General features: G+C 38.2%; 1 protein-coding gene across 1 annotated transcript in view; it reads left to right on the forward strand.

Annotated features, from left to right (window-relative positions):
• Positions 1-4368: 4368 nt before the first annotated feature.
• Positions 4369-18743, forward strand: part of EFCAB5 (EF-hand calcium binding domain 5) — a 78648-nt gene continuing 64273 nt past the window's right edge. The window contains exons 1-4 of the mRNA XM_065898035.1: positions 4369-4378; positions 6764-7334; positions 14715-14871; positions 17261-17321. Coding sequence (XP_065754107.1) covers positions 6952-7334; positions 14715-14871; positions 17261-17321 — 601 coding nt within the window. The 5' untranslated portion in view covers positions 4369-4378; positions 6764-6951. The remainder of the gene's footprint in view (positions 4379-6763; positions 7335-14714; positions 14872-17260; positions 17322-18743) is intronic.

Consider the following 18743-nt stretch of genomic DNA (forward strand, 5'->3'; position numbering starts at 1 on the left):
TCGCCTGGGACCGTCTGTTCCCGCTCAGACAGGAAGGGGTTAAAGGAGCAGCTGCTTCGGGGACTCTGGCTCACTCAGGCCGGCGGGAGGGAGGGGTGCAGATGCGGGGCCAGCCTGCGGCGGCAGAGGCCGGCGTGACGTTGCACCAGCCTGCGGCGCACCGTGCGTTCTCCCGGGGAAGTTGTCCCTGGATCACGGGACCCTGGCAGTGGCGGGCTGCACAGGCTCCCAGGAGGGACGGTGTGGATAGTGACCTGTGCTTGCACACAGGCTTCTTGGTGTCTGCAGTAGCAGCCTTAGCGTCCCATGCCCGTCTCTGGGGTCCACGCTGATAGCCGCGGCTCGCGCCCGTCTCTGGAGCTCTTTTAAGCGGCACTCTTAATCCCCTCTCCTCGTGCACCAGGAAACAAAGAGGCAATAAAAAGTCTCTTGTCTCTTCTGCAGCTCTAGACTTTTTCCCGGACTCCCTCCCGTCTAGCTGTGGCGCAGTAACCCCCTTCAGGCTGTGTTCACGCAGCCAACCCCAGTCCTCTCCCTGGGATCTAAGCTCCGAAGCCCGAGCCTCAGCTCCCAGCCCCCACCCATCCCCGCAGGCGAGCAGACAAGCCTCTGGTCTGGTGAGTGCTGGTCGGCACCGATCCTCTGTGCGGGAATCTCTCCGCTTTGCCCTCCACACCCCTGTTGCTGCGCTCTCCTCTGTGGCTCCGAAGCGCCCCCGCTCCGCCACCAGAAGTCTCCACCCGCGAAGGGGCTTCCTGGTGTGTGGAAACCTTTCCTCCTTCACAGCTCCCTCCCACTTGTGCAGGTCCCATCCCTATTCTTTGTCTCTGTTTTTTCTTTTTTCTTTTGCCCTACCCAGGTACGTGGGGAGTTTCTTGCCTTTTGGGAGGTCTGAGGTCTTCTGCCAGCATTCAGTAGGGGTTCTGTAGGAGTTGTTCCACATGTAGATGTATTTCTGATGTATTTGTGGAGAGGAAGGTGATCTCCGCGTCTTACTCTTCCGCCATCTTGAAGTTCCGCCTGTAGGTAGAATTTAAAAGTATTCTTCAGAGTACTCTCAATAAAGCTAACAAAGAAATTTTAATAAATAAAAAGAATTTTAAAATATTTATGGATAGCCTCCCCCAAAATGAGAATGAATAAATACATTGCAATGCAGTCACATAATGAAATATTATGGAGCAGTGAAAAACGAACACACTGGAGCTGCAGTTATCAATATAGATGAATTTCATAAACGTAATATTAAGTATTTAAAAGGTCACAGAATACACATGATATGAAATCATTTTTATAAAAATTAAGAACAATATTATATTGCTTATATATAATATATACAAATGCAGAAAAATGATAAACATGAAATTCAGAATAGTGTTTCTATCAAAGTAGGGGTATTTGAGAGGCTTTAATATACAGGTAATTTTTTTCTTAAGCTAAGAGTAGATATATGGCTACTTATATCATCATTATATTTACAGGTCTCAAATATTTCATAATATATAAGATTTATAAAAACACTGCTCTAAGTTGAGGAGGTTCTGGTCTCTTACCCTTTTATTGCACTAGTACTATTTATTGAGAGTTATTAATGATTGAAGCATGGCTCAATAACTACTTTCTGGTTATGTTAAAAACAGTGAGTATGGGGCTTCCCTGGTGGCGCAGTAGTTGAGAGTCCGCCTGCCAATGCAAGGGACACGGGTTTGTGCCCCAGGCCGGGAAGATCCCACATGCCGCGGAGCGGCTGGGCCCATGAGCCATGGCCGCTGAGCCTGCGCGTCCGGAGCTTGTGCTCCGCAACGGGAAAGGCCACAACAGTGAGAGGCCCGCATACAGCAAAAAACAAACAAACAAACAAAAAAACAAAAACAAAAACAAAAGAAAAAAAAAAACAGTGAGCATGGGGACTTCCCTGGCCGCCCAGTGGTTAGGACTTCGCCTTGCAATGCAGAGCTAAGATCCCAAATGCCTCGTGCCCAAAAAACCAAAACGAAAAACAGAAGCAGTATTGTAACAAATTCAATAAAGACTTTAAAAGTGGTCCACATTAAAAAAAAAATCTTTAAAAAAATAATGAGTATCAAAATAATTTACATATCTATTTCTTCTTTTCTCCTGAAACCACGAAGTAATAGAGGCAAAGAACGTTAACAGTGTGTGGCCCTAATCCTATTGTGGTTCAGTTAGACATTAATATTTTTTCAGTGGAGAGAAGCAAATTGACTAGTAGATAATATTTGAAAGACCTGGAACTACTTCATCTCCATGGCCATATCAGAAAAAACCTTAAGATTCTTACTAAGTTTTTCAATCCAATCACCTCAGCAATCGTGGCTGCAGAAAAAAACATCTGATAGCTTATTGATCAGAGCCTGAACTAGCTAGGTCCTGGGAACCTAATTATATTTCTATTATATATTAACAGTAAACAATTAGAAAATGAAAATTTTAAAATACAATTTTAGTGGCATAAAAAGCACTAAATATCTCAAAATAAATCTAACCAAAAATGAACAAAACCTGTACACTGAAACTATAAAACATTGTTAAAAGAAATTTAAAAAGACCTAAATAAAGGAAAAAGTATGCCTTATTCATGAATTAGAAGACTTAATATTGTTAAGAAAGTAGTGCTCCCTCGATTGACCTCTAGATTCAGTGTAATTCTAGCAAAAATTTGTGCAGGGTTCTGTATATGTGTCTGTGTGTATATAAAATAATTTGATTCTAAAATTTATGTAGAAATGCAAAAGACCTAGAAAAGCCAAGGAAATCTTGAAGAACAACAAAGCTGGGGGATTTATATTACTAAATATCAACATTTATAATTAGGTTACAGAAATTAGGACAGTAGGACATTGACATAAGGATAGACAAATAAGCCAATGAAATAGAGTCCAGTTGAAAGTCCTGTATTGAAAACAGGAGGTGTTTTCAATAATGATGCCAAAATGGAAAATATGTATTTTTGAGTCCTACCTCACCCCACACATGCAAATAAATTCTACATGTATTGTAGATATAAATGTGAGTGATAAAACAGTAAGTAATTTTAGAAGATGACAGGAGAATATTCTCATGATTTGCTAATATTTTGTTGAAGATTTACATCTATATTCATAAGTAATAGTAGTCTGAAATTTTCTTTTCATGTGGTGTCCTTATCTGGCTTTGGTATCATATCTATGCTGGCCTCATAGAATGAGTTAGAAACTGTTATGTCCTCTTCAATTTGTGGGGAGGAGTGTTGTAAGGATAGGTTTTAATTCTTTAGATGTTTGATTAAATTCACTGGTGAAGCCATCTGGTCCAGGACTTTTCTTTGTTGTGAGGGTTTTGATTACTAATTTAATCTCTTTACTTGTTATGGGTCTGTTAAGATTTTCTATTTCTTTTTGAGTCAGTTTAGATACTTTTTGTGTATTTTTTGTCCATTTATTCTAGGTTATCCTTTTTACCTCTGTGAGATTGGTGGTAATGTTCCCACTTTCATATCTTATATTAGTTTTGTTGGGTCTTCACTCTTTTTCTCTTTGCCAGTCTAGCAATTTGTCAATTATGTTGATCTTTTCAAATAACCAACTTTTGGTTTCATTGATTTTCTCTGCTGTTTTTATAGTCTCTATTTTGTTTATCTCCACTCTAATCTTTATTATTTCCTTCCTTCTGTTAGTTTTAGGTTTATTTTACTCTTCTTTTTCTAGTCCTTGAGGTGTAAACTTAGTTTATTGATTTGAGATTTTTCATCTCTTTTAATGTAGTCACTTAACAGCTATAAATTTCCCTCTGAGCATTGCTTTCACTGCATCTCATAAGTTTTGGTATATTGTGTTTTCATTTTCATTCATCTCTAAGTATGTTCTAATTTCCCTTGTGATTTCTTCTTTAACCCATTGGTTGTTTAAAGGTGTGTTTTTTAATCCCACAGATTTCTCCTATATCTTCAAAGAAGACCCTTTGTATGATATTTATATTTTTAAATCTATTAGGATTTGTTTTGTGGCCTAACATATAGTCTGTCCTGGAGGATGTCCCATGTGCACTTGAGCAGAATGTGTATTCTACTGTTGTTGGGTGGAATACTCAGTGTAGATCTGTTAGAGCTGGTTAATTTTTGTTTATGGCATGAAGTATGGGTCCAACTTCATTTTTTTACATATGGATACCCATTTGTTACAGCACCATTTGCTGAAGAGATAATTTTTTCCCCATTGAATGATCTTGGCACCCTTGGCAAAAGTCAATTGGTCATATATTTATGGGTATATTTCTGCTCCAGGCTCATCTTGAATATTTCTTGCCCCAGTCCTAGAATCAGCCATTTTTTCAATGAGTCCTGATTTTTTTAAATTGGAGAGTGATATTAGAAACCAAGGTCTGGGGACTTCCCTGGTGGCACAGTGGTTAAGAATCTGCCTGCCAATGAAGGGGACATGGGTTCGAGCCCTGGTCCGGGAAGATCCCACATGCCGCGGAGCAGCTAAGCCCGCATGCCACAACTACTGAGCCTGCACTTTAGAGCCCATGCTCCACAACAAGAGAAGCCATCGCAATGAGAAGCCTGCGCACCGCAACGAAGAGCAGCCCCTGCTCGCCGCAACTAGGGAAAAGCCTGCATGCAGCAACGAAGACCCAATGCAGCCAAAAATAAATAAATAAATTTAAAATTTCAATCCTATTAAAAAAAAGAAAAAAGAAAGAAGCGAAGGTCTGAGCACTAGGTTTACAAGCTCTCGTAATTTTTAAAAATAATATAACTATATTTTAAATTTCCTCTAATTGCTCTGAGGATATTAATTACAGCTCTTTTAGAACTCCTTATATTTGTTCTATTAGTGGTGCTTCCTTGGATAGTATTAATCATTGCATTTGTTTAGTCATGGAGTTGGTTTTCGTTAAATATTTGGTGATCCTTATGTGTGTGTTTACATTTGCATTTGGGAATCCCTGTTTGCTTTTCTCTGGATGACGTTTCTGTTTTCTGTAGCCTGCTGCCAGTGATTGTGGAGGAGGGGTAAGATATGCAGATTGTGGAGGAGGGGTAAGATATGCAGACAGTGAAGTCTGTCAGCAATTCATTTTCTCTGTGTGTGGAGGCATTATTCTGCCTCTCTTGCCCGAATCCCCTTGTCCCATTTCAAGGGTGAATGCCTCTGGTGCCCGATGATTAGCTCAAATGGGGATGAAGATAGGCAAAAAGGTCAGTCATTCCCCTGCTATCCGTATCTACACCCTTTAAACTTAGGGTGGCTCAGAGCTGCTCCCAAATTTCACAGTCATCTTCTGGATCCTTTTAGTCTTATAGTTTCTTTAATCAATCTAATCCCATCTACCTTACATTTTTCAGAGACCCTCAAAGTTTCTGAAGGCCCTCTTCATAATTGATTGTTAGCATTCTTTTTTTTTTTTTTTTTGGCTCTTCCACCTTAGTTGTGGCATGCAAGGATCTTCGTTGCGACATGAGGACTCTTAGTTGTGGCATGCATGTGGGATCTAGTTCCCCAGGCCCCTTGCATTGGGAACATGGAGTCTTACCCACTGGACCACCAGAAAAGTCCTTTTTTTAAAATTAATTTTTACTGGAGTATAGTTGCCTTACAATGTTGTGTTAGTTTCTACTGGTTGTTAGCATTCTTATGTTCATATTAAAACACACACACACACAAACACACACACACCCTTTTCTATCATTTCTAGAGATTTTGGTAGGGAGGGCATGTAGATCCTGACCTCAGTCCACTATCTTGGTCTAAAATCTCCAACATGAAAGAAGTTGGAAATATGAGAGTGGGAAGAAATATATTTATTGGTTTGGCCAAAAGGTTCATTTGGGTTTTTCTGTAACACCTTATGGAAAACCCCGAACAAACTTTTTGGCCAACCCAATACACGTACATGTCTGGTAGTCTCTCTTCACTGCCTACTCAGCAGACATTTTCCCACCTTTTGTCTGCCAATGGAACTTCAGTTTTGTAGCAGATGGAAATCACTTGATATCAGAGAATTTGGTCTAAACCCTGACCAAATTTGGTCTAAACCCTGACCAAGGAATAAGTTATGATTGATCAAAACTATTCTCAATAACCCTTTTACCTTTACCAGCTATTGGCCTAGGGTGGACATATAACCTAATTAGGGCCAATGAAATATAAAGGAAAGTCTTAGAGTGAGGAGTCTGGGATCTTCTCTTCTTGAATAATATAACAGAACCTCAAGAGGAGAAAGCCCCTTCGTTCTCAATCCTTTTCTCCTGTAAAGAAGTGATGCCTGGGCTTCCCTGGTGGTGCAGTGGTTGAGAGTCCGCCTGCCGATGCGTGCCCTGGTCCGGGAAGATCCCACATGCCGCAGAGCGGCTGGGCCTGTGAGCCATGGCTGCTGAGCCTGCGCGTCCGGAGCCTGTGCTCCGCAACGGGAGTGGCCACAACAGTGAGAGGCCCGAGTACCGCAAAAAAAAAAGAAGTGATGCCTGGAGCTGCAATAGCTATCTTGTGATCCTGAGATACAAGCACAAAAAATGAATAAAGAACAATAGAAACATGCTAGGTACTTAATAAAAACACTGAGCTGTTGAATGGCTTCTGATTAAGAAAACAGTAAATGTCCTTGTGGTTAAAGTCACTGCTGTCTGATTTTCTGTTACTTTTAGCTGTGTTCGAATATACCATGTAAATGGATATAAAATAATTTTCTAATATTCTAAAGTAACATAGATTAAAATCTACTTCTAATATTTCTTACATTTCAATTTTTGTCCCCTCAGAATTAAACCTGGAGGAGCAGCCAAAAATCTCTACTTGTTCACTAAAGGACTCTAGAATCTCAAAGAATACTGTATTTAGAAAACCTGCAAAAGTGATTCTCAATTTAGATCAAACTGCACAAAATTCAAAGCTAGAACAGTCATGGAAGAAAAATCTTTTTGAAAGAGTACAGGCAAGAGCCCAGGCAATGCAGCAGAAAATCATAGATAAGGAAAATCTGAAGAAGGAACTAGAAAAAAAGGCTGAAGAAAAACTCCCAAGGGATAATTTGGCCAAAGAGTGGTTTAATACTGAAAACATGACACTGAACACTCGTGTGTATTTACTCGACAAACTTCTACCCACCTTAGTTCCTGGAATGGAAAAAATGTTAATGCAAGTGGAAAAGAAAAAGCTTTTGGGAGAAGTTGATATTCCAACCAAGTTTGATCCAATTAACCATTTGGGGGAATACTTAATGAGAAACAACCCTAATTACATCAAAGACTCAGGAATGTCTGGTTATCAGAGGGTGATGAGAAATATCGCAGAAGACCTGAAGATAAACGTTCCAAGCACTACTTACAACAGGTACAGTTTGTTGTATTTTCAGTTGATGATCTAGCTCCTTATGTTGAAAAGCAAGTAGAACAATAACATAATCATACAAATAGGACTTAAAGTAACTTTATAGTTCTTCAAAAAGTATTTATTGAGCTACTACTATGTGCTTCACTATTTATGAGGCACTGTGAAGACTAACGAGGTATATTAAGTAAGTTCCTTGTACTGATGAATTTAGTTATCTCACTAGGATCCCAAGTGTATATTTATTTGTTTATTATTTGTCTTCTTGCATTGGAAAGTAAGCTATATGAGAGGAAGGACTTTTTAAAATTTAACTTTTCAGATAGGTAATATGTTCGCCTGGTTCAAAAGCCGAAACGTATAAAGTGTTATATGGTAAAAACTTTCTCTCCCATTCTTATCCTCCATCCACGCAATGCTCCACCTCTGCTATAAATAGCTACTGTTCTTAGTTTTCAATGGATCCTTCCAGAGTTTCTTAGTGCATACATAAGCAAATGCAAATATACATTCTTAATTTTCTTCCTTTTATCCAAAGCATGTGAATGAGTTACAAATATTTTCCTGTTTTTCACCTGTCATTTATCTTGTGTCACGTATAGGATTTTTTATTTCTATGTGGTCAAATTTATTTACTTTTATTTTATGGCTTCTGGGCTTTGAGTCATTGTTACATTTCATTTCAAGATGTTAAAAGAATTGTCCCATGTTTTCTTCTGGAATTATTTTAATTTTAATTTAAAATATTGATCCATTTAGAATTTATCCTAGTGTAAGATTTAAAATATGTATCCAACTTTTTCTTTTCCAAATGGCTACATAGTGAGCCCAATAACAGTTACTGAATAGTCTATATTTGTTCTTTTCTAATCACTACTGTCTATTCTTGTGTGTTTACTTTTCAATATGAACTTTAGGATTGGTTCATCTACCTGAGAAAAAAAAAGTGGGGGAGAGAGAACACCGAAAGAAGCGTTATAGGAATTTTTATTGAAATAAGATTAAATTTATTCATTATCTTAGGGAAAATCAACATCTTTAATAATGACAAGTGTTTCTGTATGAGAATGCTTGTCTTTCCATTTGCTCATCTTATTCTGTATCAGTCAATGTTGTCTTAAAGTTGTTAGGAATATCATGAAAGAGTTAAAGTATTTAAAGATGCTTTCTTTGCTGAGATTATCAGAATTAGGGTTTCATCTTCCTCTGGCAAAAATCCAAAATCCATATGTCAACACAAGACAGTTTCAGGCATTTGTAGAATATTCAGAAATCCTAGGGATGCTTTACAGCAGCACAATGTCTATTGACTTAAAGCTTGGATACCCAGCAATCTTAGCAAAAACAGTCCTGCTTTTAAATTCTCTGAACTGTATCACTGTTTGTGTTGTTCTCAATCCATTAGAGAGCTTTGGAGAAGTCCGTTCATTTTAGGAATGAGAGTTTTCCTTACTTATGCTCAAGAAAAAGGACACATATTTTTGTTTGGTTTGTCACGACTTTATCTTCTGGTGATAATGTTAAAGTGTCTGTTTGACTCAACCTGATCTGAAAATTTTTCATCTGCCTACTTCCCTGGACAAAAAGGGATTCATCTTTGTTTGGTGTCTAAGTACGATAGATAGAGAAGACACTCCTTACTGATTTGGAACAATTTATATAGTGGTAGCCACTTATCTAAAAAATAAAATATCACTGCTATTTGTAAGTTTTACATATGCAATATACTTTCATTGCTTCCCCTTAGGGTTCCTGAAAGACAGGTATAGAATTGAAGTGGACTATAATTCTTACATGTAAATTTGCAAAACTGATAAGGAGGGTAGGTTTGTGTCATTTTGTTTTTCTTCATATTTTCTTTTCTTTTAGCATCTTTTCCCTCTGATTCTTGATCCCTCCAATTCTTGAGAATGCATATTCTATGTCACTACTGCCTTATTGTGAATTGATAATGAAAAATATTTGCACTTAAAGTAAGATTACAGGGCTTCCCTGGTGGCGCAGTGGTTGAGAGTCCACCTGCCGATGCAGGGGACACGGGTTCGTGCCTTGGTCCGGGAAGATCCCACATGCCGCGGAGCGGCTGGGCCGGTGAGCCATGGCTGCTGAGCCTACGTGTCCGGAGCCTGTGCTCCGCAATGGGAGAGGTCGCAACAGTGAGAGGCCCGCATACCGAAAAAAAAAAAAAAAAAAGTAAGATTACAAACTTTTGATAGCTCGATTATGGTGATGGTTACACATATTTATACGTGTTGAAATTTATACAACTGTGCACCAAAAAAGGTTAATTTTACTGTGTGATATATTTTTTTAAAAGTTAAACATTAAAAAGGAAGTATAGAGAAAGATTATTAATGTTAAAATTTTACACTATTGCAGAGAAGTACACTATTGCACACTATTTTCTATCATATTGCATGCCATCTTCTATCATATCTATATTTCCAACACTGAGCGAAGTATTTGGCATGAGTTCAGCCTCAATAAATATTTGTTAGATGAATGAATTAATAACAAATTTATTGAGGAGTCTTCACGGTCAATCAGTATTTATGGCATAATTATTCAGTGCTTAATGTTGAGCCATACCTTATACGAAAAAAAAATACAAAATTTGGTTCTTGTCATGAGGAGCTTATACATTCTAGTTGAGGAAATATGACTAAAACATAGCTAAATTTATCAAAATAGTTGTCCACATAGCACTCTCCCTACTTCCTACACTTTTATCAGCCTGTTCCATCTGGTCTTTTTTCCAGGCTCTCTTCAATAAATGTCACTTACCAATATGACAACATTCTCTCTGCTTCTAGGCCCAGTGGAAGGTTTGCAGTCCTCATCTTACTTGACCTCTTAGCAGTGTTCAATTATGTTGGCCATTTCCTCCTTGAAATACTGTTTCCCTTCCTTCCATGATATCATTCTTTACTAGTTTTCCCTCTACCTCTGTTTAATCCTTCTCAGTATCCTTTGCTGGTTCATTCTTTGCTACCTGATCTTCAAATATTAAGGTTCCTTAAGGCATAGTTCTCCTATCACTCCATAATCCATCCCTGAGTGCCCTCATTACAACACATGTAAATATCTATTCAGTATGTACACTTGGATGTTTCAGGAGCATCTCAGTTTCAACAAGTCATCGTCTTAATTGATCATCCATCCAGATTTTTAAGCCAAAACCAGAGGGATCGACCTTGACACTTTCTACTTCCTCATTGATCACTTCCAGTCAATCATTAAGTCCTGCTGATTTTACCTCCTTCTTTCAAATCTATTCATTTCTGACCCTCCCCACTGCTGTCACCCTAGTCTAAGCTACCATCATCTGTCACCTGCAATATTGCAATAGTCTCCTAATTGTTATGTTTACATCCATTTTGCCCTCTTCCACTCTATCGTTTACCTGTAACTGAAGTGATTTTTTTAAAGTTTAACGTTTTCATATTTTTCTCCAGTGTGAAACCTTTCAATGGTATCCCTTTATTCTTAGGATAAAAACCAAAATCCTTAACTAGGCCTATACAAACTTTCTTGTATGACCTGGTCTCTGACTTTCTTTCTAGCCCGGGCTCCCACCTCTCTCATTCTCACACTCTATACCCCAGGCATATAGGATTTCTTTCAGTTCTTCAAACATACTGTGCTTCTTTCCACTTCAGGATCTTTTCACATGTTGTTACTTCTTTCCCTCCCTCTTTATCTTATCCTCCCAGTCCTTCAGAGTTCAGCTCAAATACCACTTCGTCATGAATTTGGGTTGGGATCTTCCCTTATAGGCTCTCTCATTGCATCCTGTGTTTCTTCTTCATCGCACTTATCACAATTGTAATGGTTGTTTCTCCTGCTGTAATGTGAGCAGGAACGACATCTGTCATATTCACCATTGAATCCCCAGCATCTAACACTGTGTCGTGTAAGTAATGCTCAATAAATATTTGTTAAATGAATTAACTGACATATTCTAATCTGGCTTAGAATGATGAAAGTTTTCTTGTTGTTTTTTTTTTTGATACATAAGATTATTTTGAGATATGTCTTAATTTGGAGTAATTGAGTATTTAATTTTGAAATCTCTATGATTAATCATCTGTACTTAAGTGGGAGGCTATAATAAATGTTCTTCATCATTTTATAAAATTCCAAATAGGCCTAATTATTTAGCTGTTCAAATATCATTGATTAACCAGTAACTTAGATTTTTCTTAAGTCATTGAACCTTATGTCAGGAACTTCCATTTCATAATAAGATGTATATTGAATAAACAGAAGAAAATGGGTTAAGTACAATAACTAAGTAGACACATATCATATATGTATTTTTATAGGAATACTCATCACAGGAATAATGTGGACATGCTCCAAGAATGGCAAGAAGTCCAATTTAGCTCTGTGAAACTAAGACCATCAGAGCTTAAAAACAAACAAACAAACAAAAGCTGAGTTTATTAACTTGCCAGGCAAAGGAATCTATACCAGTGAAGAATTCACTGACTAGTTTGCTGAAGGGGAAAATTCTGGAGTTTTTAAGTGTTAGGAAGGGAGCTTTACAGTGGTTATAACAACTGAAGACAGTCACACTGTATATAGGACAGAGTGAGTCCATAGGTTTGTACATGATTGATTAAAACAAGTTCTATTGTTTAGCAGTCCAGAAAGAGTCTTCCCTTAGGTCTAGTAATGGTCTGGTGTACTGGGGTCACTCAAAGTTCATGGTCAATTATGCACTTAAGCTGGTTAGAACCAGTTTTTATGAAATACAACATTCAGTTTTGATATAATCTAGGCAAATACTCTGAGTGGAAGATTTTCCATACACAGCTTGAATGGATGGATAGGATTTGGATTGTCACAATTAGGGTAAGGAAGCATTTTTACTTCTTTAATCAGATTTATACTGTTCTTTTCTTTAAAAGAGCTCAAAACAGTTGTTAAGATGGCAAAACTGTTTCGTTAGTTAGCTTTTGCTGCATAACAAAATACCTCAAAACTCAGTGGCTTAAATAAACAATCATTTATTTGCTCATGATTTTGGACAGGGCTCATGGCTCATCTCTGATCCACATGGTATCAGTTGGACTCACTCATACATTGTGGTAAAATGGCAATGATAGTCTTAGTCATTTGTCTATTAGTTGGCTGACTGTTGGTAAAAGCAATGGAGGTAACTGGATCATCATCCAGCAGGCTAGCCAAGGCTTATTTCCAAGGTGGTGGTAGAAGTGCTCTTAAGTTCAATACAAGAGAGCAAACCCCAATGTTTAAGCACTTTTTCTTCCAGTTTTATTGTGATATAATTTACAGCACTTTTCAACTTTCTGCTTCCATCATGTTTGCTAATGACCCATCGGCTAAAGCAAGTCACATGGCCATAGACAGACACAAGAGATGCAGAAATAGACTCCAGCTCATAATGGGAAAAGCTGCAAAGTTACACTGCATACAGACAGACATGCATACAGGAATGGGAAGAATCTGTGATAATTTTACCACACTGCAGGTTTTTTTCTTTCAGGTCTCCTTAAATGTGGATTTATACTTAGAATCTGCTTACAGATTATGGCTACCCTACACTACCCAAAGTTATGAGTTTTGGATGCTATGGAATTCTGTTGATTAATTTAGATATCCTCTTGAGATAATGCAGACCACGAAAGAGAAATTTTATTCAGTCCCTGAATGAGTTACCTAGTAAATTAAAAATCCATCTGGATTATATTTGGAGTCTCATGTGCAGTAGCCCTGAAGCACAAAACTAAGTTTTGTTTCTAAATGTGGGCATTAATAAGAGGGAGGAAATGATGTCTGAACTGAGACCTAAAGGACGTGGAGGATCTAGTCAAACAAAGAGAGGGAGGAAGGCTTTTCAGGCAGATGGAAATAGGACAGAAACTCAATTTTGTTAATCTATGTTGATTAATACACATGAGAATCTGGAGACACCGAGTGTTTATTATACAATATCACTTACTTATCTGTTCTGCAGTGGACCACAAGCTTTATAATGGCAGAATCTATAGTAGGTGCTCGATAAATGTTTGTGTAATGAGTAAATAAGTAACTGACTTAGTGAGTGAGTGTGAATGAGTGAATAATGAGAAAAAGCTAGAAGAAGGACACAGACACAGAACAGAAAATCATGCAGAAAAGACAGAAGTTGAGGAGAGTGCTGTATAGAGACAGGGGAAAGGGGAGAGGAGGATAGAGAGAGAGGGAGAAAGGGAGAAAGACAAAGCAGCAGGGGGAGAAAGAGTAGGGGAAGAGCAGAAGAAGAGCCAGCCAAGAATAGACTGGGGGTTCTGAGATAAGTGATGGCGGTTTGGCTAGTTAGTAGTCGCATTAGAGGAACTTAGCACATCCTTTAAAATGCTAATTAATCTTCCAGCAGTTCAGAAACAAGCCCTCTGCACTATTTAACAACTTGCCTATTTTTATTTTCAAACTTCAAAGTTTATTTTTGAAGGCTTCTTTTCTTAGAGAATTTTGAAGGCCTTATATGGGCATAAAGTAATGATTTAGATTTTAGTTGTTTCTTTTGGATTATTGGAGTTCTCCAGTTTACCAGTTCTTACTGAGAATTCTTTTGCATTTCCAAATCTGTCGGATTGCCCTAGTCTGTCTTCTTTGAAAGATGAAGACCTGACTCAAACATTACTTGAAAATTGTATTTGAAACCAGCAGCTATTTTTATTATTCTGAACCATTTTGGTGTTTCAATCAAAGCCAGTTTTGGGGTTTTGAAGTCCTAGTAGGGATGATAAACATAGGAATGACTAAAATCCCATTCTTCCCCCATTTTCAACCTGGGTGATGCAACTCTGTCTGAGTACAAGTTAGCTATTATGCTCAGAGGCTGTCAAAAGTATTTGACTCCGGCCGGATAAAAGAAATTGGCAATAAATTTTCCTAGACAGAAATCAGAAGTTTGGTCCAAGGCATCAGAATTACCTGAGATGCTTTTCATAAATGCAGTTTCCAGACTCCCACCCTAGACTTGGAATTAGAGTCCTTCCAAGATGATTTACGTGTCCAGGGAAAAAAGAGGCCCACCACCTTGAGGCTTTAGTGCGTTCAACCTTGCTTTTATATGTGGCAGGTTCTAGAGCTATTCTTAGTGCTTCTTAAGTACAGTATTTAGTTGAGTAAAATAAGGCCTACCTCTATAAAAAGTCAAATAATAGTAGAAGACAGCTTATCATTAATGCCAAATTCAGTATGTGCTGGGGGAAGGAGGGATCCCTACAGGCTTGAATGAAGGAAAATTTCATGGAAAAAGATCCAAAGTTTAAATGAGGCTCTGAACTCCTGTATTCTGCCATTTGAACAATCTGAGTCAAATCCAGTGGTCTCAACTCGAGACATTTCTTCTGTTTCTACATCCTTCAGGGTATCCGAGATGAAGGAGAATATTAAACAGAAACGAGAACAAAGAGAATGCATGAACAAAGTCAAAGCCAAGGTGGCCAACACATGGAAACAGGCTCTGCAGGAACAGTTCAATGAGTGGATTCTAGACCCCAAAGGAATGATTCCTATGATAGTGGTAAGGAAGAGGGTATCTCTGAAGGGTAGGTGGAATGGGTGATAAGAGGGTGATTGCTAGATACTGAGCACAGTGCTAGAAACCTCCCTCTAAATTTTTGGTCCTGCTGATGTAAGTCTAGCCCATGAAAGTCAATTTCTTCAATTTTCTCTTGAACATTAAAAAGAAAATTCTAGGTAGATTTCCAAAATATTGACTCTGGCTGAATTTCACAAACTCTACCTTACAGACAGACATAGCTTTCGTTTGTTTTTTGTATGTGTGTGACTAATTACTTCTGTGGACTAAAAGACCATATCCTTTTTTGGGGGGGAGGCCGTGCCACGCGGCTTGTGGGATTTTAGTCCCCTGACCAGGGATCAAACCCAGGCCCTCGGCAGTGAGAGCGCAGAGTCCTAACCACCAGACCGCCGAGGAACTCCCTAAAAGACCATGTCTTTAGCTCTGAAAAATAACGGTACTCTAAGAGTTATATATGTTCTCTTAGGTGTATATAGATGTGAGAATAATTGTTGGTTAGATACAATACCAAGCATATTTCCAGTTGCTAAAAATAGACCAAGGAAGACAAGCCACAGACTGGAAGAAAATATTTGCAAAAGACATACCTGATAAAGAACAGTAATATACAAATAACTCTTAAAATCAACAATAGGAAAACAAAAAACAGATTTTAGAATGGGCAAAAGACCTGAACAGACACTTCACCAAAGATATACAGGTGACAAATAAGCATATGAAAATGTGTTCCACATATGTCATCAGGGAAATGCAAATTAGAACAGCAATGAGATACCACTACACACCTATCAGAATGGCCAAAATCCAGAACATTGACAACACCAAATGCTAGCAAAGATGTGCACCAACAGAAACTCTCATTCATTGTTGGTAAAATACAAAAAGGTGTGGTCACTTTGGAATACAGTTTGGCAGTCTCTTATAAAACTAAACATACTCTTACCATACAATCAAGCCATGGTAGATGGTCCTTTGTATTTACCCAAAGGAGTTGAAAATTTATGTCCACACAGAAGCCTACACATAGATGTTTACAGCATAATTGACAAAACTTGGAACCAACAAAGATGTCCTTCAGTGGGTGAATAATAAATAAATGTGGTACATCCAGATAGTGGAATATTATTCTGTGCTAAAAAGAAATGAGCTATCAAGCCATGAAAAGACATGGAAGAACCTTAAATGAATATTACTAAGTGAAAGAAGCCAATCTAAAAAGGCTATATACTGTATGATTCTAACTCTATGACTTTCCAGAAAAGGTAAAATTATGGAGGCGGTAAAAAGATCATTGGTTTCCAGGAGTGAGGAGGGGAAATAAGGATGAATAGGCAGAGCACAGAGGAGTTTTAGGGTGGTGAAGCAATTCTGTACAATACCATAATAATGGATACATGTCATCATATAATTTTCAAAACCCATAGAATGTATAACACTAATGTAAACTATGGACTTTGGGTTATGAGTTTCCAGTGTAGGTTCATTGATGGTAACAAATATACCATTGTGATGGGGGATGTTGGTAGTGGAGGAAAGCTATGTATGTGGTGGTGGGGGGCAGGGAGTCTATGGAAACTCTCTGTACTTTCTGGTCAATTTTTCTGTGAACCTAAAACTTCCCTGAAAAATAAAGTCTTATTTTTAAAAAATGGACCAAGGAACTTCCCTGGTGGCACAGTGGTTAAGGATCCGCCTGCCAATGCAGGGGACGTGGGTTCGAGCCCTGGTTCAGGAAGATCCCACATGCTGTGGAGCAACTAAACCCGTGCGCCACAGCTACTGAGCCTGCACTCTAGAGCCTGTGAGCCACAACTGCTGAGCCCACGTGCCACAACTACTGAAGCTATTGCACGTAGAGCCCGTGCTCCACAACAAGAGAAGCCACCGCAATGAGAAGCCTGCGCACCACAACGAAGACCCAATGCAGCCAAAAATAAATTTTAAAAATAATAAATAAAAATAAAAAATGGACCAAGAAGAGCTCCGAAATTTTGTTTTTAGTCATTGAAGACTGAAGAATTATAGAGGAGTCTTTGGATTGCCAAACTGGTTGCCAAATTTGCCTTAACTCCGTCATGCCCAATGTCTGAGTGTTGTTAGAAATTTCCTTGGAGGGGGCAAATGGGATCTGCTCAGCATCCTAGTTCTCACACAAAAAGGTTAAAAATCAGTGAGGAAATATATGCAAAAGCATTTTATATACTTTGAAATCTGCTATAAACTAAATGTTAATTATTACTATTTCTGTCCCTGGGTTAGAAGAATTACCTAGGACTTAAATTAAAAGACTACAGATGGCTTTTAGTCTAAAATACTTAATATATGCTAATTGAAAAGTAGTATATGGTCTCTTTTCTTTGATTTGCAGATTCAGAATGTCCTTCATGAATTTTTTCAAAATCCAGATTTCCAGCTTGGTATGCCTACCTGTTACTGCAGTGTTTATATTTTTCTCTCTCCTTTTTTTGAGGGTGGAGGGATGCTGAATAAAGATGAAGAGTCATGTAGTCAAGCTCTTTTGCTCTTTTCAGTTGGAGAATGTAGAAAAGCAGAGATGCAATCAGTGATTTTTAATTCTTTTAGTCGAGTGCCCCATTTTATTACAACTATTTTGTAATAACCCTTTATTATCCTATCAAATTTCTAGAAAATATTGCTTACATACACAGAATTTTAAAAGAAAGATATAATGTCATAACTGTGATATGAAGGAGAAATACAAGTAAAGACATAAGAAAATTAAATTGTGCTGTATTTCAATATATAAATGCTTAGTTACAACTTCGCTAAAAGACATATGGAATAGTTGGACATTTGTACCTATTTATAATGAATGTTTAGACATAAGAAAAGTAAAATTATATCCAATCAGTCATACTCTTTGTATTTGGCATTTTGAAATAAGAGCAAAATGAATGGATTTTTATATACATGTAGAATCCTCGGGCTTCTCTGGTGGCGCAGTGGTTGAGAGTCTGCCTGCCGATGCAGCGGACATGGGTTCGTGTCCCGGTCCGGGAAGATCCCACATGCCGCGGAGCGGCTAGGCCCGTGAGCCATGGCTGCTGAGCTTGCGCGTCTGGAGCCTATGCTCCGCAACGGAGAGGCCACAACAGTGAGAGGCCTGCGTACCGCAAAAAAAAAAAAAAAAAAAATCTTTTTATGTACCAGCCCATAATAGGCAGGAAGAGTTATTCTTAGAAGTAGAAACCAGTGTATTAATTCTTTTATCATGAGCTTTCATACAATTTATGTGTCCTAGTAAGGTCAATAAGGATCATGTAATTGTCATATCAAATGGAGGTTTAAAAAAGTCTTTATTTCAAGTTTTGCTGTTTATATTTTTATATTATTTGAATCTTTTACCAAAAGAATATATTCATATTTATTTAGTTTTTAAAATATTAAAGACAAAATTAAGTATTTAAAAGGAAAGTTTGTGGAAGTGTTGTGTTTTAGGACCTTCTAGCATAAATGCTAGCATAAACCAACACAGATATTTTTGCAGTCTTTTATACTATTTTTTTTTTTTTTTTTTGCGTGGTATGTGGGGCTCTTACTGTTGTGGCCTCTCCCGTCGCGGAGCACAGGCTCCGGACGTGCAGGCTCAACGGCCATGGCTCACAGGCCCAGCCGCTCCGTGGCATGTGGGATCTTCCCAGATCGGGGCACGAACCTGTGTACCCCGCATCGTCAGGCGGACTCTCAACCACTGCGCCACCAGGGAAGCCCCTTTTATACTATTGATGAGCCTATTTATTTCTGCTTTATCTTGACATGGTCATTAAAAATGTAGGCATGTTCTTTTTAGTGTTTGAGTTGCTTAGTTAAATAGAAGTCAGGAAAAATAA

This window comes from Phocoena phocoena, chromosome 19, assembly GCF_963924675.1.
Source record: "Phocoena phocoena chromosome 19, mPhoPho1.1, whole genome shotgun sequence".
Lineage (NCBI taxonomy): Eukaryota > Metazoa > Chordata > Mammalia > Artiodactyla > Phocoenidae > Phocoena > Phocoena phocoena.